Source organism: Panthera pardus, unplaced genomic scaffold (genome assembly GCF_024362965.1).
Source record: "Panthera pardus isolate Hobbes unplaced genomic scaffold, ASM2436296v1 HiC_scaffold_13, whole genome shotgun sequence".
In the NCBI taxonomy this organism is placed as follows: Eukaryota; Metazoa; Chordata; class Mammalia; order Carnivora; family Felidae; genus Panthera; species Panthera pardus.
In genome coordinates, this window is record NW_026526688.1 from 154,726,153 (window position 1) to 154,750,605 (window position 24,453).

The 24,453-nt window shown below is 35.8% G+C and overlaps 1 protein-coding gene across 33 annotated transcripts in view; it reads right to left on the bottom strand.

The window, feature by feature from the left end:
- Positions 1-24,453, bottom strand: part of ADGRL3 (adhesion G protein-coupled receptor L3) — an 813,483-nt gene that overhangs the window by 103,192 nt on the left and 685,838 nt on the right. For all 33 annotated transcript variants that reach the window (XM_053901514.1, XM_053901520.1, XM_053901521.1 and 30 more), the window contains 4 exons: positions 19,780-19,963; positions 18,737-18,859; positions 11,877-12,085; positions 10,691-10,867 (listed from right to left, as the gene is read on the bottom strand). In XM_053901514.1, the coding sequence (XP_053757489.1) occupies positions 10,691-10,867; positions 11,877-12,085; positions 18,737-18,859; positions 19,780-19,963 (693 nt within the window). The remainder of the gene's footprint in view (positions 1-10,690; positions 10,868-11,876; positions 12,086-18,736; positions 18,860-19,779; positions 19,964-24,453) is intronic.

A 24,453-nucleotide genomic window follows, 5' to 3' on the forward strand; every position in this document is an offset into this window, starting at 1 on the left:
AAACAGAATGTAGATATAAACACTCAGATACACACACACGTGCACACCTCTTATTTTTACACCATTATTCCATTTTCATTTGATTTTCTTAACTAAAGCAATTTCAGGAGAAAGAAAAACGGGATAGTAACTAGGCTTTCTTTTTTCCACTCTCATGAATAAATTTATTGCATTTTAAACAGAATAGGGGTCTTCCAGATAATAACCCTGGGGACAATTACCACACAGGCCTATAGACAATAACTTAAGCTAACATTAAATTTTACAAAATTAACATCTTAAAAGTTCTATGAACTGGTAGTTAAATCAGTAAGCAAGCGACCATAGAAAACCTTTAAATAGTAATGCTTACACTATAAGGATACATGTAGTAAACTGGCAATTCTTTGAATTGTCTATAACAAGTTAGGAAAAGTGGTTCAGTTCAGCCACATCTTTGTTCAAATGCTTTTCAAATCTCATTTATACAAGTAGACCTAGTTGCCTACCTTAGAAAGCTATATAAATAACTATTCTGGAAAGCCTAGCCTAATTCCTCTGGAGTCCAATAGTTCTCTAGCTTTATCACTTTTTTTACTACACACAATGGAATGAAATAGGCTAGGCAAAAAGAAGAACAATCGCTGAATAGTCTCAATGTTAGAAAAGAAAGTAAAATTTTGTGATCTGGAACAAATAGAATACAGTTAGTAAACACATCAACTAGTTCTAACGAAGAACAGTATAAGCAATTGAGGATATTTTTAGGACATTAGAATGGAGAAGGTTTTTATGCTTAGTTTATTTGCTTGGTTGGTTGATTATACCTCCTTAAGCATGGGAAAATTGTGTAAGTAAAGTCATTATATTTAAAATAATTTAAAAAATAATCTTTCAGTTAGTCAGTGCCAAAAATTGTTGCATGAATGAAGAAGAGACACAATCAATAAAAAAGATTATGTGTTGATTGTATTAGTATTGATTTATAATTTCACTTAAAATGGAATTTGGGAGTGCTGATAGTGCAGGAATTGACAATGTCCGTCTAACCAACACTTTGAAGGGCTGGAAAGTTATATGCAGTTATGATAATATCTTGCTGGAGATCTAGTATTAGCTATTTCGTTGTAAAAAAAGAATCTGTCACTTCAAAAATTGATGCAAAGCACTGGCCTACACTCTTCTCTTTTTTAGGGAAAACTTAGCTGTGTAGGGTTATATAAAAATCATTATAATTTATTAGAAATAAAACTAAATATTCAGGTCTTGACAGCTAAGTATTCCCAGGCTCAAGAGCTCAAGGGTTTGGAGGTCAGGCAAGCATATAGTGAATTAAAAAATATTTTAAGTGGGGCATCTGGGTGTCTCAGTTGGCTAAGCGTCTGACTTTGGCACAGGTCATGGCCTCACAGTTCATGAGTTCAACCCCACATCAGACTCTCTGCTAGCTCTCTGCTGGCCCTCTGGCTGTCAGCATGGAGCCCACTTCGGATCCTCTGTCCCCCTCTCTCTCTGCCCTTCCCCTGCTGGTTCTCTCTCTCTCAATAAATAAATAAACTTAAAAAAAATTTCAGTAAAGTTTATAATTCTCAACATGATTTTAATATTTTTTTATTCAATCCCTAAAATAATCCTGAGATAATGTTAGAAAAAGTTACTAGTCTTATGTAACTGATTTAATAGTAGGAACAGGAAGTTCAAATGATTTGCCTGAGAACAAGAAGCAATTTCCTTTGAACGGGAATCATGACTCTAAGTCTCCTGATTTTTAATTCTCGTTCTAAGTTCTCTTCAGATTATAAAGTGGGCAAATGAATTATGATGATAATACCTATTGTGGTATTGTGAGCTAAATGAAACAATGTATGTAGACATTAGAGACATGATATTCATCCCTATTATTATAGGATATGGTGCCCTTTCTGAGAGGGGAAGTCCTCACCCAATCTCCAGCTTTGGAATCTCCATAAACTTGATTACTTATCTTTTTTTTATGTTTATTTATTTATCTTTGCGGGGGGGGGGGGGGAAGGGGCAGAGAGAGAGACACACAGAATGTGAGGCAGGCTCCAGGCTCTGAACTGTCAACACAGAGCCCAATGTGGGGCTTGAACACATGAACTGTGAGACCATGTGGGACACTTAACAAACTGAGCCACCCGGGCACACCTTGATTACTTATTTCTTATAAAATATTTCTCACTAGAACTGCAGATGAATCTCCAGTTCCTATTCTCAGTCAAGCTTATTTACTGAAGATGATAAAGAACCTAAAAATTGTAAGTATGAGGATCCACTCTGGGTATGAGAAGACCACAGGTCTCTTTCTACTTAAAAATTCCACTACAACCCAGAACTAAAACAGAGAGAGTGTTATTAGTACTCTTAAAAATACAAATTTTACTGAAAAAATATACTTTAAAACCACAAAAACCTAGGCTCATTTCATGCTACTTCAACCCTGTCTCTCTCATTTTGCTTAAACAGTTATGTGCCTTCATCTAGAACATATTCCTTGACACTTCAAGGACAAGTTAAAGCTTGTTCTTATGTGTTTCCATAGCATCCTATACCACAATGATAAGACACTTCTCACGAAATTCTGATTTTAGTGATTACTTATCTGTATTACTAATTAGACCATAAGCTTTGCCTCTCACAAAGACAATCATCAACCACTTGAGAAACAAATAAAGGGTACAGGAAACACATTACAATTTTTAAAATGAGATTAATAAAATCAAGTTTTCAAATATATTTCAACAGACTCCTCTTAGTTACAAAAAGTTCAATGTCCTATTCAATGTTCTAATAAGGGGCCTCTTGATGCAAGAGGAAGGATATATAGCATTGCCCACAGGGTTTTCTTGCCAAAAATGTTTAACCCAAATCTAATTATGAGAAAATAATCAGAAAGATTGAAATTGTGGAACATCCTACAGGACAAATGGCCTGGATTCTATGAAATGTTCTTTTCCTGAAAGAAAAAAACAGGTAGGAAAGCTTCTACATTAAATAAGGTTAAATAGATGTGGCAATTAAAGGCAAAGTGTGATTCTTAATTGGGACCTACATGGAAAATCAAAGACTATAAAGGACATTATTAGAAGTATTGGAAAAAATTGTAATGGCTTCTGTACTAGAGGGTAGTACTTTATCAATGTTGAATTTCCTGTGTGCATTCATGGAACAGACGAAATGTCTGTGTTCTTAAAACATGTATGCTGGAAGACTTAGGAATTAAGTATTATAAGGTCAGTAATTTACTTTTGAAAAATCAAACAATACTGCTAAATATATATGCATACATACACATAAAAGTCAGAGTCAAATGCAGCAAAAATTTAAATGTAAATTCAGAAAAATGGTGTATAAATTTATTGTATATTTTTTGTTTATTGTACCATTCTTTCAACTTTTAAAAAACATTTATTTATTTATTTATTTATTTATTTTGAGAGAGAGAGAAAGAGAGAGAGAGAGAGATAGAGAGAATGAGAATGAGGGAAGGGACAGACAGAGAGGGAGAGAGAGGAAATCCCAAGCAGGCTTCAGGCTCAGCACAGAGCCTGATGCAGGGCTCCATCCCACAAACCATGAGAAAACGACTGGGCTGAGATCAAGAGCCAGACGCTTATCTGACTGACACCCAGGTCCCCTTCAACTTTTTAATAAAAGTTCTATAAAAAGACTAGAGGGAAAAGTGATAGAAGAATTTTTAAAAAGGGCACCTGAGTGGTTCAGTCTGTTAAGTGTCCAATTCTTGATCTTGGCTCAGGTAATGATCCGGGTTCCTGCATTAGAGCCCCGTGTTGGGCTCTGTGCTGATGGCATTCTCTCTCTCCCTCTCTGTCTGCCTCTCCCCCTCTTGTGTTCTTTCTCTCAAAATAAATAAATAAACTTAAAGAAAAAAGAAAGAATTTTTAATGGTTTTTCTTCAAATCCATAATTTCAGCTGTTCTCTCTCTACAAATAGCTAATTTTGGTTTTTTTATTTAAAAAAAAATTTTTAACGTTTATTTTTGAGAAGAGAGAGACAGAGCATGAGCGGGGGAGGAGAGAGAAAGAGGGAGACCCAGAATCCGAAACAGGCTCCAGGCTCCGAGCTGTCAGCACGGAGACAGATGTGGGGCTCGAACTCACGGACCTTGAGATCATGACCCGAGCGGAAGTCCGACGCTTAAACTACTGAGCCACCCAGGCGCCCCAATAAATAGCTAATTTTGGATGTACCTGCTCCTTTCACAAACTTAAGAAGTTTGACACTGGCCAGTTGCCAATTCCTCTTCTCAAACGCATATGCAAAAAAGTATCCTCCTTGCTATCACCAGATAGGTTACCTTTCTTCTTTTCCTCCCTATCCTGTACAGAGATAGAGGGAAGAATCCATAAAACTTTCCTCTTCTAATAATTTCCCCCTTTTAGAGCAACTTCATCAGAAGTCACACGAAAAAGACTGTAGGCAATTGGTGATCCAGTGTAGTTTAGAGGGAAGTGACAGGGAGACAGCACTCTTCGTTCCTTATTTATGCAAAGGAGCATTAGAGTTGAGATCATGTGGTACTCTGGGAGCCATGGTGGTGACAAGAAAATTCTCCCTTCACACTCACTCATATTTTGAAACATCTCCCTTGCCTACTGCTCACAGTGATATGAAATCGTAAATATTCTCTCTGACCTAGGAAATTAAAAGATGTGTGTTTGCAAGTGTCTGGTACAGAGGGAGGGGTGTAGGTCACTGAGGAAGTTGGTGCTGTCGTTCTTTCATTAACTAAAAGGGATGTGTTGCTTCTTGGACAAATTAACTTAGACAAATTAATGCCTAGACAAAAATGTTATGAGTTCTAGAAAATCACAAACTGGTACAGACTTAGTTCTAGGTATGTTGGACTTCAGACTAAATATAGTAACTGATTTCAAGGAACTTAAAATTCAGAGGAGCTAAAAGAGACACAGAGATAAGCTATCTTGCAAAGTATATATTCCTCAGTGTAAAAACTAACCCACACTTTAAGGAAGTATATATAACATTTAAGGTCTGGGTATGGCTGAAGTTTCGTATGTATTTCAAACTTGTAGATATAAGCCATTTAATATATTACTTATATAACATATGCTCAAAACTCTCCTGCAGCTTTCCATTGTACTTTGAGTAAAACCTGAACCCAAATTCATTCTGAGGTCCTATAAAACCTTCCATTCTAGACCCTTTGGCTTTTTCCACTAACGCACTTTCTCTCTTACTCTTTCCACTCCCACTACACTGTTCTTCTTGAAGTTCCTCAAACACATCAGAATCACCCTTGGTTCAGGATATTGTTCTTGTCCCATGTACCTGGAACAGTGTTTCCCCAGATGATCTGCATGGCTGACTCTTTGATTTCTCTCTGCCCTTAATACCACACTAGTGTATAGTGAGACAGGTAGACAATAAAACAGCATACTAGCCAAGAAATAATTTCAAATTTTAATAAACCTATGAAGGAAATACATCATTATAAAATGGTTCACTACAAAAATCCAAGAATAATTCTTGGTTCCAAAAAGGCTGTCATTTTTTTAATATAAAGTTACTATTCAAGATAAGTAATATAACAAAGTCTTATATGTTTGACCATTTTCTTTTTTGTGGAATATCCCGTATTTGGAAGGTATTCAACCTGTCAGCTTCTAGGTTTTTTTTCTTTAAATAAACACATAGTTTAAAGTACTATATGCCAATTATGATTTTTAATCTCTACCTCTCCCTCAGTCCCATCACCCTATATTGACTGGTAAAATTAAAAAAAATAAAAAAATTTATATGGTAAAATTTAAAAAATGAGCATAAAAATTTGGTAATAGAAGTATATAACCTTAAATATCATAAACTAAGCATTTTATTTTTCACTAATAAAATCATTGCTTAAATTCAAAACAATTTTTATTTTGGCATTTAAAGAATAAATAAAAATACTGTTTTTAAAAAAATAAGCACTTTCCTTCAGGAGCAACCATTGAAACTTGCAACATAAAACTATCTATTTTCTTGGAGCTTGGTAAAAGTTTAACTCTAAAATATTTGACACACAGAATCTATGATATGACACTAAAGTTTTCTAAATTGTCACTATTTTGAATCATTACCAAATAAAGAAATAAATGCAATGATTTCAAACAGCAAAATCAATGCTTATACTTGGACTGGAGTGAAGTTGGGTGGGGACAATACACAAAACACAGAAAAAGAAAGAGATGCAAACATCAAACTAAGGAAAGTAAAGACTTTTAAAAATAATAAAAATCAATATTGAGTTGAACTGACAGGAAAAAGTTTTTTTTTAATTTTTTGTTATTCTTTATTTATTTTCAACATTTATATATTTTTGAGAGAGAGAGCCTCCTCCAAGTGGGGAAGGGGCAGAGAGAGAGGGAGACAGAGGATCCAAAGCAGGCTCTGCACAGACAGCAGCAAGCTCCATGTGAGCTCCAACCATGAGACTGTGACCTGAGCTGAAGTTGACACTCAACCAACTGAGCCACCCAGGTGCCCCGGGGTTTTTTTTTTTTTTTTTTTTAATCTCTCAAAGAATTACAATGTGAGTCGAGGAAGGAGCTAGAGGTGATATAAATGGTCAACCTTATTTTAAAGCATTTATTACAATCTTATTAGAGTAAATAGACAATAGATAATAGAAGCAAACTCACAAATAATTAACCAGCAAGATTGCCACCCTATGGTAGAAGCAGCTCCTTCCTTTTTTAACCTGCCTCAATTGACCCAGCTATTGTTGAAGAAACCACAGACCCCCAAATGGCATCACTTAGGCTAAATCACCAAACTGGGGCTTAATACCTAACCCCAATTGCAGTTTCAACCTACCCTAAGAAATGTAACTCTTAGCCAGTCAGGAATTTTCTGGTTAGTACCCATGAGGTAATCTCTCACATAGGCCCTCTACCACCCCCATCCCCCATCCCCCAAAGGTGAGGTCATTACACCTAAATAGATCCATGCCCTTCCCCCAAGGGAAGGTGACCTTGCCTGAAACAGTCCTTTACTTTATTTTGCTAATAGCTTCCGTGTCCTCTCCTCTCCTATAAAAGCCTTGTATTTTGTACAAATCATCAGGTTTCCTCTCTACTTGTTAGATGGGACACTACCTGATTCATGAATCGCTTATTAAGGCCAATTAGATCTTCAGACTTAGTTGACTGTTTCTTCTTTAAAAATACAAAATCGGGGTGCCTGGGTGGCTCGGTCAGTTAAGCGTCCAACTCTTGATTTTGGCTAAGATCATTATCTCACAGCTGTGAGATCTAGCCCCTTGGTGGTGAGATCGAGTCCCTTGTAGGGCTCCAATTTGGGTGAGCTGGGCATGGAGGCTCCTTAACACTCTCTCTCACTCTCTCACTTTGACTCTCCCCCACTCTCCCCAGAAAAAAAATAATATGAAATCTCTCTTACCACCCCATTCAAAAATCAATGTTAGCCCTTCTTTCCCTTGATAAATTACGACTTGATAAACTACAAAGTGTAGGTCAGGGAACTGTTTTGCCTTATTTATTCCTCAGAGTATTTGGTGGGGGGGCGGGTAGGGTAATCTGAAATTTTAAATAGTGTGGACAGGGTGAGCCTCTTTAAAAGGTGACAGTGAAATAGAGGCTTAAAGGAGTTAAGGAAGTTGGCTATGTGGCTGTTTGGGGGGTAATAGGAGGGGGCGGACTTTCAGGTCTAACTAATAATACCTGATGTGTTTGTGGAAAGCAAGGAGGTCTGTGAAGCCAAGTGAGCAAGAGGCAGAGTAATAGGAAAAAAGGTCAAGAGATGCTCAAGAGGCCAGAATTTGGGATTTGCTCTTATTGAGATAAGGACTCATTCAAATTCAACCAAAGATATGAAGTACATGATTTGCATTTTGAAGGGATTACAGAACTGATTTTTGAGAATGAATCAGACAAGAGTGAGGTCTGACTCACATTTTAAGAGTACCCCTCTGGCAACTATACTGAGAATAAATTTAAGAGGGGGCATAGAGGGAAGCAGGGAGACCAATGAAGGGCCTATAACTAGAATCAGAAGGATAGATGACAGTGGCTGGAATCTAGGTGGTAGTGATAAAGATGCTGAGAATCTGTCAGATCCTGGATCTTGCAGGATATGCTCATAGGGTGAGTGTGCGGTATGAACGAAGGAAAGAAACAAATCAAGGATGGTGCATGGCTTAGGGCTTGAACACCAGGAAGGGCAGAACTACACAGAAGTGTAGCTCTAGAATGGAGACACTTATTAGAAGCCTAAGTGGATATAATAAGTCAGCAGCTGAATCTAGGAGTCTGGAGTTAAAAAATGGAGATACAAGTCTGGGAATCATACGATGTTTAGAGCCATATGAGCATATGAGATCATCTAGGGACAAAGAACAGATAATGCCTATTCTAGATCTAAGATTACACTTGGGCCAGAGAAGCAATGAGAGGTCACAGAGATGAGGAGGGACCAGCAAAGGAATCTAAGAAGGACCAGCCACTGAGGAAGGAAAGAAACAAGAGGGAGGGGTATACCCAAGGTAAAGTGTAGAAAGTGTTGCAAGAATGCGGTCAGTGCAAATTCTCCTCACGTTGCCTTACTAAATGCATCCTATTCATCCTTCAGAACAGAATCATTTTTTGATAAACCTTTTCTGAGCAGCCCTGCCTTAATAAATGACCTTCCTCTGCATTATGAAATCACAGTGGAAATCTCATTTACAATACTTATCAAAATTATGACTGCACCTTCACTTCTCTTCCCTTGCCTACTTCCCTCTCCCCATCAAAAATGTGAGTTTCTTGATGGCCAGAAGCTTCCGTGGAATGCTGGAGCAAAAATTATCTCTGGCAGATGGGAAAGAGGAACTTACAATTACTGGGAGCTTCCCGTGTAGCAGCCAACATGTCAATACCTTTACTTAAGTGTTCAAAATGTTGATTTAAAAAAAAGTTCCATATAAACAGCAAAGATAACATAGATGATAGGTAAGGGCAGCATGTATGGTGCACATGTGGAGTCTGGAAGGAACTGGGGTACCCATGCATCAGGGTACCACAGCTTAACGGCAACTGCTATGAGATTACTCAATTCCTCTTGCTCTCTTCCCAAGCTCATCAAACAAAACTACCCAATGTAATTTCGTTTCCTTCATATATTTTCCTGTGGAGTTAGAAAGTGATGGACAAGCAAACAACAAATATCTATTCCAACTGGCTGCTGTATTTCTCACTCTGCACAGATTAAATTAGTGTTCTATTTTAGAAATTAGTCTAATGTAAGTTCGGTTAGTGTATTTCTTTGGGACTTGTCGTGTTGTTCAAACTGCTTGTTTTCTGTTTTTCAAGTGCCAAAAGCATGCTGTGAGATCAAAATGACGCTGACTGGCAATCATGAGACTATGGTACTGAAAACCAAGACATCTAGGGTGTCTGACTAACAGCTAAGGGAAAATATTTTGCATTTATATTATCTCTTGTTGACCTATAATAATTGTCATCGTCCGAATTCTTGCATAATGGATTGAGGAGATGTTGATATACAAAACCTTGAACAAAAAATGATATTTTTTTTATTGTTTCAAATAAGATCCATTTTGTGTTTGAATTTATTCCCTAAATGGAAAAATAGAATCCCAGAGCCACACTCACACATTTCAGGTTTAAATCTAACATTTGTTGGTATAGCCAGTCTTGCTAAACTAGATCAATTTGTGACACTCTGAGAAAATAGCGCATGTAGTCCTTTCAAGATCAAAATTTCAACTGCGCCGACACAGCTAAGGTAATTTACTTTCAAGATGCTAACAGGGTTTGGATTGGGTCTCCTTCTGGGATATCCATACTATCTCTAAATTCAACAGTGTCAAAGAATATTTTGGATGAAATCATTTGGAAAAATGACATCAAGTAGATAAAACCTTTGCCACAGTTTTTATCTTTGAAAACATGTTGGAGAGTAATCCTTACTCTCTTTTTATTGACATCAGGGAGATGAGAAGAGAAACTGTAAGTATATACTTTCTTGGTACTAACCCATCAATCTCTATAACCAAGCTAATAAACTCTTTGTATTTTTATGTCCTAAGTATATCTGAAATTAAATCCTCTTCATGTCTCCTATGGCAGCCCACATCATGCCGGGAGGAGACTGATACAGCCAACTTAGCTATGTTTTTGACTTCGGAAACTACCTATCACCTGGATTTTTCCTTAGAATAGGGTTTTCTCGAATGGACAAAACCCACTACATTATATTAGAATTTGCTAAGCCCTTTGCATTGCCAGGCATTTTTTATTGTGCTAATGGCTGTTTTCCCAAGAGTCATTTTGGCATATTTAATCCTATGCATAGCTTGTTAGTTTCCAACCTACCACAGATGCTGGGGGTCCTAGTTTGTTTTGTTCATGAGATCTCATTTATTCATACAAAGTAAGAGCAGATGAGACTAAGGGGAATTTTATAAGCACAATTTTATTTTATAAGTGAACTTCAATTTTATAAACTATGTTGATAATAGAACAAAAAAAGGCTTCTTTGAATCATCCAGGAGGATATGGGTTGAACCATAGAGAGTTTCTGAATAGCATTACTAGAAAAGTAGAAAATCTTTGAGTAAGACTGGTCTGTGGAGTTAGGGCTTTTTACAATGGTATCCTGACCATATGCTTAGACATCTTTATTTTATGGTATGTATCTTACCTTAACTTCCACATGTGCCATCAGTACTGCAAAATTGGTTAAGTGGTTACAAGAGCATGTAGTATGTGTCTTATTTGTTGTTAGGAGCCGACAGCCTTGTGTTGACCAGTAACCTGTCATTGTGCGCTTGGAATAGCTCCAAAATGAACAGTTAGGGTTGAAATTCTCCTCGGACTGCTACAGGGAAAAAAAAATCAATAAAGCCAATAACTACTTTATGATCACGTAAATTAGATAGGCATTTTTCTTTACATTTAACACAAGTTCATCCTCTGTTCCAACTTTTATGGAGATGTATACCAGTGTTTTTTGGGTTTTTTTTTGTTTTTTTTTCTTTTTTTTAATATATGAAATTTATTGTCAGATTGGTTTCCATACAACACCCAGTGCTCATCCCAAAAGATGCCCTCTTCAATACCCATCACCCACCCTCCCCTTCCTCCCACCCCCCATCAACCCTCAGTTTGTTCTCAGTTTTTAAGAGTCTCTTATGCTTTGGCTCTCTCCCACTCTAACCTTTTTTTTTTTTTTCCTTCCCCTCCCCCAAGGGTTTCTGTTAAGTTTCTCAGGATCCACATAAGAGTGAAAACATATGTATACCAGTGTTTTTAAAGTAAGTGAGCTTCATCAAGCCTAAGCAAATTTGAATATATGTTGTTTATTTCCTCTGAGTAGAGGTAAGTTTACTTTTTAAAAAATTAATATTGGTGGAATACTAGTATCAATGCCTCAGAATGCCTTCAACTAATTTCAAAGTAGTGTACATTATAACGAATTTAAACAATCAACTTCTGAAAACATGGTCTTCAGAAATCTTTGTTCAATTTACAATATAATCTTTCTACATACATAAAAATATACCTATGTACAAAGACATGATTACTTGTAACATCATATATGAAGTCACGTCCAATTCCACTAAATGTATTGCTAGCTCTTTTTAATTATGGAGACACATTTATAAATCCATCTACAAATATTTTTACCAGAAGCATTTACACGTTAAGGAATTACTATCCTCCTTCATTTCTGAAAAAAAAAATCACCACTATCATTTTATACATAATGAATTGCTTACCTGTTGAATAATAAGAAAAAAATTGAGGGAAAATTAATATACTTCATGTTCATGCTGTAACAAATACAAATAATGCACACAGCTAAATTTAACATGCCATTTTCTTACCTTAATATGTTTAACAGTGAACACCACAGGATCAGCTAAATAAACTTTATTGCTGAACTCTTTGTTTATTGCTGCTGTAATAACAGGGGAATTGACAATAACAGAATGATTGGTGGACATAGCCTCTGTTCCCAACTTCATGCTGGCATTCTCCGTGGACAAATAAGGACCCAAGTTGTTATACAGGACAAAGGCCACTCTAATTTCTCCTGAAAAAAATGTAAATGTGAATTATAAGTTGGGAAGAAACTCTGATTATTTCATACATCCCATTTAATTTAGATAGTGCTAATTACATGATAATCAAATCCACACAGTACTTATTTACAACAAAATTAAACATTCATTTTAACTATAGTGCCAAGTCATTCATGAGAAAAGAAATGTCAAATGATGCTGAAAAAAATTACATTTTGGTATTTCACAAGATGAATGCCAATCCCTACCTCACTCCATACTCAAAACTTAAAGACAGATTATAGACCTCAACATAAAAACCATGAAGTCTCTGGAACAAAATGTAGGATCTTTGTGATCTTGGAGTAGGCAAGGATGACTTGGATAGACCCAAAAATATTAACCATAAAAGAAAAAAAGTGGTAAACTGTACTTTGTGAAATTTAAAAATGTGTCTATCAAAATATAGTATTAACAATAATATATATGAAACTCATGACTCTCTATAGCATTTCTGCTGATCAACAAATAAAGAATAAATAACACATGAAAGTGGCAAAAAACATAAACATATATGTTAGAAAAATCATGAAACATTATCAACATCATTAATAATTATTGAAATAAAAATTAAGGAGCACATTTAGATACCATTTGATACCACTGGAATTTTTAAAATCAAAATGACTGATCACACTAATATTTATAAAGACGTAGAACAACTGGAGCTCCTGGCCACTGCTGAGGCAAACGGAAAATGCTTCAACTATTTGGAAAATGGTGCTTTCTTACAAAGTCAAACATCTACCCCTTCTAGATACGTGAAAACATATATCGGCAAAGAAAAAAAAACTTGCGTACTTGCGTAAGATTGTTAATAGCATTCTTATTCATAATACTCCCCCAATGGAAATAACACAAAAATATATCAATAGACAAATAAATGATGGAATATTAATATAATGCATTATACTATGCATCAATAAAGGATGACTGATAGAGCAAAGAACAAACTACTATTAGAGTATGATGACAGAATCCCCGAAATATTACGTTCAGTTAAATACAGACAGAAAAGAGTACATTCTATCTGATGCCAGTTGTATAAAGTCTAAGAACAGGCAAAATCTGTCTATAGAGACAAGAGTGAGAAGAGAGTAGTTTAATCAGATGGGGAGAAAGGGTAAGAAGACTGGAAAGGAGTAATAATTTCTAGGTAATAGAAGAGATTTGTACCTTATTTTATGTAATATTACAGAAGAAATACAATTATCAGATTCATCAAGCTGCATACTTAAGCTATGTGCATTTTATTGTATGTAAATTTTATCTCAATTGCAATAAAACAAACAAACAGGAATTCAAAATCCTTATCTGTCTTAAAATTCAATTACCATGTTCTTTCAAGGTCACTTTCTCCATACATCCTTCCACCTTATCTTTTCCCTTATGACTATTTCTTTCCATGCAATCTTCTGTAAAATGAACCTTCTTTTAACATATTTTTTATCATATCATTTTCTTTTTTTTAATGTTTATTTTTGAGAGAGAGTGTGCATGCAAACAAGGGACAAGCATGCAACAGAGAGAGAGGAAGAGAGAGAATCCCCAGCAGGCTCTGTGCTGTCAGCGCAGAGCCTGATGTGGGGCTTGATATCATGAACACTGAGATCATGATCTGAGCTGAAATCAAGAGTTCAATGCTTAACTGACTGAGCCACCCAGGTACCCCCAAATGGATTTGTTTCTTAAAATAAATCAATCCCTATGTCTTCCTTCCAGTATGAATTCATATCAGTTCACCAAGTGCCAGGCACTATCCTGACTACTGTGGTTACTAAGATGAGGGTATCTCCATCCTTATCCCTGAATCTTAGAGTCAAGTGAGAATAAAAACAAATAAATTTTAATATATTTCTTTTGAGGAAGGAGAAGGCTGTGCAACATCTACACTGTGCTCCCATGTTTGGAAAATTCTCTACTATTAGGGATTTATAGACACAAAATGGATGTATATCTGTTTTCCCAGCCTGTCTTGCAAAGAGGTTACCCTGGGCAACTCAGCTAGATGCCTTCCATCAGATGCACTAGTCTCTGACTTTGGATGAGGAGCTGGTGACACAAGGAAGCAGGAGTGGAGCAGCACACAGCCTTCACTTGTGCTTCACCTGTGGCAGCAGTGACATCTCACAGCAATGATTCTGTGTGATGATCCAGACTGCTGTCAGCCTCCTTGCTCTTGTATGTTTTCTGGGCCTGATTCTCTAGCATTCTCTGATTCCATGAAATATCTATTATCCTTTCAGTAATTCAGCAAAGAGATTATGATAAGAGCTTCATAAATAAAAGGGGAATTCTTAAACTTCCAACCCATATCTGTTAACCCAGTATTTAGCAAACAATAGTAATTCATTAAATACTTCCGGTCTGTTATAACACAGTATTAAATTTTAGTTTTCTCTAGATCCAAAACAAAAATACTAAATTTTGCAAGGCTATACTTAAGAACATCTATGTATTTTTCTTGTTGACAGTAACAACTTTTATTTTAACTGGTATATAACTGGCTGATAATTCCTATCAATTTCCACCTGTGGGCCAGTGTCATATGCACATTTGCCTTGTTTTACCAATGCATTTGGTCACATATAATTGTTACAGATTCTCCACTCCAAAATTAGTGCTTAAATGTGACCTAAAACATGCGAACACACACACACACACACACACACGCACACACACACTCACACGCACACATTACTTTAGTAAATAAATGAGCACAAAACATAATATGACTAATATAGTCATATTTTTAAAAAATTTGTTTAATGTTTATTTATTATTGAGAAACACAGACACAGCATGAGCATGGGAGGAGCAGAGAGAAGGCAAGACACAGAATCTAAAGCAGGCTCCAGGCTCTAAGCTGTCAGCACAGAGCTGGACACAGGACTTGAACTCACAAATCGCTAGATCATGACCTGACCCGAAGTCAGACACTTAACTGACTGAGCCACCCGGGTATCCCCTGATATAGTCATATTTTAATTGTCATTAGCTCACACGCTTACTTGATAAATTCTTAGAAGTTTATCCATGTGCCAGGCACTAGGGTTACATCAGTGAACAGGTAAGAAAAGGTCCCTGTTCTCATGGAGCTTACTGTCTAGAAGGCAAGTCAGATGATAGATGGGCAACTTAAAAAGAATAATAATAAAGTTTCATATAATAGTAAGTGAATAACTGCTATGAATAGTAAGTGAATAACTGCTATGAAGACGTATTGGTACAAAATGGTTAATAGGAAAAGAGCAATTATGAAAAAGTAATGCCAAAATGCCCAAATGAGAAATGGATAAAAAAGATGTGGTATGTATGTATGTATGTATGTATGTGTATATTACCCAGCTATAATTTGATGGAATATTACCCAGCCATCCAAAAGAATGAAATCTTGCCATTTGCAATGACATGGATGGAGCTTGAATGTATTATGCCAAGCAAAATAAGTCAGAGAAAGACAAATACCATATGATTTCACTCACATGTGGAAATTAAAAAATAAAACAGGGGAGCCTGGGTGGCTCAGTCGGTTAAGCATCCAGTGTCAGCTCAGGTCACGATCTCTGAGCTCTCAGCTCAGGCCTGGAGCCTGGAACCTGCTACAGATTCTGTGTCTCTTTCTCTCTGCCCCTCTCCCACTCGCACTCTGTCTCTCTCTCCCTCAAGAATAAATAAACATTAAAAGATAATAAAATAAAAAATAAAAAGAAAACAGATAAACATAAGGGAGAGAAAAAACGAGAGAGAGTAAGCAAGGGAAACAAATCGTAAGAGACCCTTAATGATAGAAAACAAACTGAGGGTTGATGGAGGGAGGTGGGGGGGGATGTGCTAGGTGGGTGATGGGTTTTAAGGAGGGCGCCACTTGTTATGATGAGCACTGGGTGTTATATGTAAGCAATGAACCACTGAATTCTACTCTTGAAACCAATATTTCACTGTATGTTAACTAACTAGAATTTGAATTAAAATTTGAAAAAAAATTAAATTTTAAAAAAGGAAAGAGTGGTAGACCTTCAGGGAGACAGAGAAAAACTTCCCTTCCTAAAGAGGCAAGATTTATACTGAGCAGTAAATGATAGAGAAGCTTCTAAATAAAAAAATGTATAAATTGCATTCTAGGAAGAAAATCAAAATGCAAAAATCATACACAGAAATACTCTTGGTATTCAAAAAACAGAAGCACGACTAGACAAGAGAATCCTTGTGCACTGTTGGTGGGGATATAAATTGGTGCAGCCATTATGGAAAACACTATGGAAGCCCCCTCCCCACGCCCCCTGCCAATGAAAAATAGATCTAGCATATGATTCAGTAATTACACTTCTGGGCTTTTATCTGAAGGAAACAAAAACACTAACTCAAAAAGATCTCTGGACTCCACATTCATTGCAGCATTATTTATAAGAGCTAAGACATGTAAACAACCTAAGTGTCCATTGATGAATGAATGGGTAAAGAAAATGAAATATTATTCAGCCATTAAAAAGAATGAAATCTTGTCATTTGTGATAACATGGATGGACCTTGAGGGCATTATGCTAAGTGAAATATGTCAGATAGGGAAAGACAAATACTGTATGATCTCACATATAGGTGGAATCTTAAAAATAACAAAACAAACAAAGTAAATTCATAGAAACAGAGAACAGACTGGTGGTTGCCACAGGCAGGGGGTTGGTGGGTAGGCAAAATGGGTGAAAAAGGTCAAAAAGTACAAACTTCCAGTTATAAAATAAATGTCATCATGGGGATATAATATACAGCATTGTGACCACGGTGAATAATACTGTATTTTATATTTTGAAAGTAGCTAAGAGGGTAAATCTTAGAAGTTCTCATCACAAGAAAAAATGTTATAACTATATGTGATGATAAATATACTTATTAAACTATACTTATTGTTGTGATAGTTTCACACTATATACAAATATAGAATCATTGTATTGTATACCTGAAACTAATATAAAGTTATATGTCACTTATATCTCAATTAAAAAAAAGAATCAAGAATAGACTGGAACATAGACAGAATGTGAAAAACAGACATAAAATGGGGCAGATGAGGCAGGAAAAAGGGGATGAGCCCATGGTGTCCTAGTGAAATTATCTGATTTCATTCTGAGTGTAACTGGAAGAGAACTGGTCAGATTTACATTTCAGGAAGATCCCTTTGTCAACAGGATATCCTATTGGGGGGTGGAAAGAGTGGAGGGAGGGAAACCAGTTAGAAAGCTAATGTAGAAATATGACTTTGCTCCACAGAAAATCTGAATGCTGCCTCAAAATTCACATAGTCAGATTAGAATAGAACAATTTATATGCTTAGTCTTATAACATTTCCAACACTTAAAAAATAATTGTGTTCAGCTGACAATAGCCATATTTTGTTTTTCTTGGTATTCTTCTTTTTTTTTTTTTTTTTAATCCCTCACCCGACACTATGAAACACCAGCTCTGAGTTGGTTGCTACAACCTGAGGCTATCTTCCCATTATCACCTAATAGGTCAGAGGATCTCACTTAGTTTGTAAAAAGAATGGTTTTTAGGGGTGCCTGGGTGGCTCAGTCGGTTAAGCGATGGAGTTTTGGTTTCTGCTCAGGTCATGATCTCAGAGTTTTGTGGGTTTGAGCCCCATGATGGGCTCTGCACTGACAGTGTGGAGGAGACTGCTTGGGACTCTCTCTCTCCCTCCCTTTCAGCCCTTCGCACACTCACACTGTCTCTGTCTCTCTCAAAATAAATCAATAAACTTAAAAAAAAAAAGAAAATGAATGTTTTTAAAAATTTAATAGTAGTGAAAAGAATGATTTAAAAATGTAATACTAGTGACACTTGAGACATATTTTCTCTGGATTTATTTTATATTTAAATTTTTTTTCCACAGTTTAGTTCTCAATGAGTTTAATTCTAATTACATTCAGTGAATTTACTCTAGAAATTACTCTAGTATTAAACCGACCTACATTTACCATTTCCTTTTCCTGAGGTCATCTTTTTTTTTTAAGTTTGTTTGTTTGTTTGTTTAGTTAGAGTGAGGGGGGAGGGGCAGAGAGAGGGAGACAGAAGATCTGAAATAGGCTCTGCGCTGATAGACTGTGAGATCATGAACTGGAGCCGAAGTTGGAGGCTCAACTGACTCAGCCACCCAGGCACCCCCAAGGTCATCTTCTCACAGTTAAATTTTCTGTATGTGTTGCAAAGAAAAATCAGAAACACTTTCAAAAATAAGTGAATAAGGAAAAAAAGACATACAATTTTAAAATTGGAATTAAAATGTCCATTAAAAATTTTATAAACTAAATCTGTCAACTCGGGGGGAGTTACTCCCTTGAAGAAAAAAGTCAGATATCTGGATTTTGCTGGTCATTAATTCTCCTCACTTTCAAGTGTCTGACATTTTACTCCAACTGAAAAGGAACAGAACAATTTCCAAATCTGACTGAGAATTTTGTGGACACGTACATTTCAGTGTTGCTGGTGCAGAAGATAAGAGGAGAAAGACAATAGTTGAATGAGAGGAGAGCTTTTGGATAGCAGATATAAACTCCCAAGCCAAGAAACAAGGCATTGATGATAAGTTCAATTTCATCATGCTTAACAAACAAACGCTAACCTACCGTTTCGACCATTTTGTTTTAGAGTATTTGCGGAAAGCTGGATAGTGCTTCCATGACCCATGTTTTCTGGAAATTTTAGGTCTTCTAAGTTTCCTTCTGTGCTCAGCCTTGCAACTTCCAATTCTGTTAATGGAAAGAGTTATCAGTCTTCACTGAGAAATGCATCAAAGCTAAGATGATTTCCTAAATCACTAAAATATTTCTGAAATCAAAACACTGGAATTAATGTTCTATTAATTTATAGTAGTCAAAATTTATAGTACTTCAATGTTTCATTTAGAAAGTATTTCTTTAGTATTTTAAAGTAAAGCAAACCAAGCTATTAAAATCAGGTAAATAAGAATACAAATGTATCAATTATAAAGCCTAAAATTTAAAATTCAAGCTCAAATCCTTATACTTTGTCATTTACATTAAGTTTATTTTCAAAATGTATCTTTATCTTGTGAATTAAGTAAAAATCTTTTTATAATCTAGAGCTGCACTATGATATCAAAATTGATGTGTCTTTAAATCTAATAAGCTTGAAACAGCTTTATCAAATCTTCTGAAATAAAACTGTCAGCTACATCCTTATGCACAGTAAAAATAGATTTACACTCCTTATGAGCCAATAACACAATTACAAAAAATGGTTTTATCACCTTCACTTAAATGACTGATTTCTTTATAGTATATAATTCAGAGACATTCTTATTATAACTGAAGTGACCCATAAGCACTGTATTAGGAGGATAAAAACTTTAAATAGCACAAATACATGCATAGATACATTCAGACATACAAAGCAAAGGACCTCACTGTGATTGATCTCAGGTTAATATATCCAATATTGGAATGTCCTAAGGAGGATAACATACCTGATTATGAGGACCCTTTTAAGCCAATGGCAGGTGATATCCTTCTAATTATAGAAAAAAATCACTGATCTCCACTGAAATAAAAATCACTCATAATATCTGGGCTACCACAGAATTTTTTTTCTTTTCTCTCTTCTGCTGTACAAGGGTCTCTGGCCCTTCTGTATAACAAAGGCCACTTACGAATATTGTCTGTGTTCTCCCTGACAATGTCAGTCTTCAAAAGGTTATCAGCCAGCACAAAAGCGCTTTCCTCCACAGTGTCAAGCAACATGGTGGCTGCACGTAGTTGATCACTTGTAGTCAGGTCTCTCCATGCATTTGAGGCTTGTGGCTGGAGGAGGTTGTTAACTGTCTCGACCATTGCCTACAAGAGGATGAACAGAATGACAGAGGTCTCTAGTGAACTCACAGAGCTGTCAGAAATCCAGGTGTACATGTTGCTCAGCAAGCAAGGATCAGCGGTGTGCATGAGCTCAGTATTGTCCCAGCCTCCCCTGTGACATGCTGCAGCAGAAGCATTCATTATTTTTTTTTCTGTTAAAACCCTAGCTGAGACTGCAAGGCAAGAGAAAAATCAGCTTTTGTTTTGAAGGACAACAAATAGATCTGTGCTTGCTTCTTAGAATCAATAGCAAAGGCTTCAATAAGACTATAATCACATAATTAAATTATTTGGCTGGGGAACTGTTGGCAAGTAATTGAAACCAACACTTTTATCATATTACCCACAGAAAAAAAAAAAAAGATTTTTTTCCTATACATCACCATAAAACTACATGCTGAATACAACAGATGAAAGGGATGACTATAGACAGGACAATATAAGAATTAGTTGCCTATAGGTTGAGGACTCACTGAGCAAAGAAATTTTTTTCTTAACCAGCTGGTAAAATGTCAGAATGGGAAAAAAATATATCAAAGCATACATACTCCCAGGGGCTTTGGATATGTTATGTGTGAAGAAAAACCTTCTTCATGCTGTTTACTGTTAGGGAGGGGAGTAAAGAGTTGGAAATTGCTACCTGTAGCCCTTAGGTGTTTTCCTTTTAAAAAAACCAGCAGTAGGTACCCACAGAGATAAAGCACCAGAGTTCTCATTGCTTCATCCAAAAGAATCATCTCCCTAGTTACAATTTATATATTTCCCGTGGTTAGCTTTATGCTCTAGGTTACAAAGGAAAAAAAAAAAAGTTCTCCCAATAAGGTCTTCCTAAGGTTTCATTCAAACGGAGAATTGCAAAATAGAAAAATATAAAACCTGCAGTTTTAAAGTGATCATCCCTGATCCCGTTGATTATGAAATATGTATCTAATCGTGAAATAAACTTGAATAAACGGCCAACACAGGCACTTTCTACAGAGCGCATGGGTGTTTTAAAACAAGACTCCCGTTACTGACACGCTGGAAGAAGGATTAGGAGAGATTGAAGAAATATCCATTACACTGCAGTGTTTTCTTCTGGCTGGTGTTTTCATAGTAACCAAGTAACAACTGTTAAAAATTCAGCTTCATAATGAAACACCTTGGCTGCCAATTAACACCAGCTTCAAAAACTAATTTGCCTTTTGATAAGAGTTGTTTTTTCTTGATATTTTTCCCCCGCGATTCCAAGTTCTGGCCAAAAAGCAACATCACTGGACGTTTATTTAAAATAGTCCCACTCGCAACTTGAATATTTTGCATCATTTAAAACAAAAAAACTAGCAAAAGAACACCAAAAAAATCTCTCATGAGTTTAATGACTGGGCGTTTTGACATAGTTCTGTCATTTAGTTTTGTCATGTGTTCTGAGTTTAAAGCATGACCTAGAAGTCAGACAAAAGCATTTCCGATCACAACAAAACGATCTGCTTTTCAGGACGTCCTCCATAGGGATAATGCCAACAGGATATGCCAAAAAGGAGGTGCCACATAGGAAATAAATGAACAAAAAAAGTTTAGGTATCTTCAGAAGCCAGAGAACCTCGATCTCTCAAGTGCAAAGCAGTATTCTTTCTGTGATTAGATGATCCTTTGAACTCATTGGAAATGCTCTGAAAACCCCACATGCAACAGAAAGTATGCCTGCTCTTTAAGGAGCAGCCATTTTAACATTATTTAACAATCTTACACTGATTAATTTAAACCTTACCTCAGGGAAAATTTTACTAGGGATAAATGCAGTATTTCTGCTCCACCCTTTATTGTTTTTATTTTTTTTTAATTTCAAAAAATGCAAAAGGAGGAAAAAAGACAATAAAAACAAGAAAAACAAACAACTGTAGTCAACTCTGAAAATGTTCTAAAGGCTACCCATTTACAACAGACTGCTTTAGGTAAAATACCATGTTTGAATGGGTAACAAACCAAAGGTACCCCTTACTAATTTATCTTCGTTTTGCACCCAAAAAAATGTATGTAGTGCAGTATTTTTTATAGTTACAAATTTTAAGTACCATTGCAACTTCCCAAATAAGTTATAATCTTTAAGGAAGCTTTCTATTACAGCCCAAATGATTTCCAAGTTTATTGTAGAAGTGGGAGACATAACATATAGTCCTAAAACCTGGATGGGTTAAGACACAAATCTAATATTTATTCATTCTTCTTTAAAAAGCATCTATTGTGACTGCTTAAGTGTAAATTTAAGGAAATGGCAACACAAGGATTGGGAGACAGAATCCTGTAGTGGTAAAACTGGAGTATGGGATTTGGAACCACATCTCCTGAGTTTGTACCTGGACTGTGCCACTTACTAGCTGTGTGATGTTGAGCAAGTTACTTAACTTGTCTGTACCTCATCTGTAAATTAGAGATGATGATATAACCATTTTATATTGCTTGGCAATATAAATGCATTTATGTTGCCTGGCTCATAACCCGTGCTTAAGGTATAATCTTACATTGACTTTCATTGGATATCCAAATCCAGTTTGGGAGGAGGGGGGTGTTCACTGAATGAAGCACATGTCCTATCTGATAATTACAAAATATCCGTTCTGAAGTGAGATCTGTAAGGAATAACTTCTACAATGCAATCTTCATAAACTGTTTCACTACTTAACTGCTGTAAGACTATGCCACCTTAAGCTGTGAAGAATAGGAGAGTACAGGAACATGTGTATTAAATAATTCATAATGTGTATTTTAGAGGTTTGAAAAAACAGTCCTGTTTTCTGCTAGTGTAATACAGTGTTTAAACTTTCCAAAGTTTGCTGATACGTCCCTGTTACCAGTTTAATGATGCCAATTAAATAGTCACAACTCTTCAGTGACAAAAGAAGATCTATATTTTGTTTTCCTTATACATTTCTGCATTTGTATATTTTACCCACAAATGATGACATGAGGTCAGTGTGTGTGTGTGTGTGTGTGTGTGTGTGTGTGTGTGTGTGTTTGGTCAAACTAGTTATTTGCATTGCTTTCATCAGTTCAACAACATCTCCTTACAAACATATTGACTTTCATTTTATTTGGTTACAAGGAAATGAGCTTACCTATGCTTAGAACCAAAATTAAACAGGGAATGTACAATAAATTTGATTAAAGTAAGGTACTGGGACATCACTTAATGTCCAACAGCTCTCACCGATTTCTCTTTTTCTGCTATATTTTTCTAATCTAAAATTTATATGATAAGTTTGGAAGAAAATATGCTTGGTCTTGCATTTATCTTAAATTTATATTCTCAAAAAAATGATTTGATCTGGGAGGAAAAAAAATCACCTAATGGTTTTGACAGGTACAGACTGAAATAATCTAAAATTCAGAAAAGTAAATTTAATAAAAAATGTACTTGTCAGAAACAAAATGCTAACTCACTTTATTATTTTTTGTAAAACACTAGAAACTGGATAGGAGACAGCACTGGAAATTTGCATTCTAATAGTCACTAAATTTCTGTGTGTCTTTGAACATATTTATGTTTTCTAACCAGTCAACAAAGTGAGAACTACACAAGAAAGTAAATCTCATTATGTTCCAACATGAGGGGTAGTCAGGGGCTTTTGACTATTAGATATTACTCTTATTATACAGTTGTATAGTTTATGGATAGACTCTAAAGTGACTTTTGACTGTTTCTAAAAATCAAAAATAAATTAGAAAGTGTAAAAGTCACTTGAACTCACCCCAGGATCATGGGCATCCCATATCCTTCTGGATACACATTTGCGTTACACACCATTATTGGACCACCAATCATAAAATTCAGATCTTAAACAAATTCATTTGACTAGTTTTACTCATAGCATATAATTGTAGTATGTTTGCTAAAAAATGTTATGAAGTGTATGATAATACTATTTCAAAAGGAAGCATTTACTTAATTGCTATAACTACTGTGAAAAATTTGGGGGAAAACCAGCTATATATCTCTCTAGTAACAGCTTTTGTCATTATTCCAAGAGTTCATGCTTGTGAAATAGTCTAGGATCAGTGATGAGAAACATGTCAATGGCACTTCTTACTCAAGAGGGGGGAGTAAATCTCAAACTAGGAAAGCAAAATCACCTGGAGAACTTAGTGACCCCTCTCTCTTCACTTGAAAACCACCAAAGATCCAAACAGAATGAATGCTTTGTAAAAAGATATATTACTTTACCACCATTGCATTTGTCTGAAGATAGGCTTTTTAATCATAAGCTCTTTTTAGGTTTTAGCTCAAGTACAAAGAGTTCTTCCATTATCAGCATACCTAGGGAGAATCCCCCTGCCTGTAAATCTGTTATCTGTTTTGTTTTCTCTGTATCATGTATCATTACCTAAAGTATATAAAATATTTATCTTAGTTACTTATCCACATGACTAATTTAGATCTCTCACTCAAGAAAAGGTATGTCTCATGAAGGCAGCAACTCTATGTCATTTAGAAG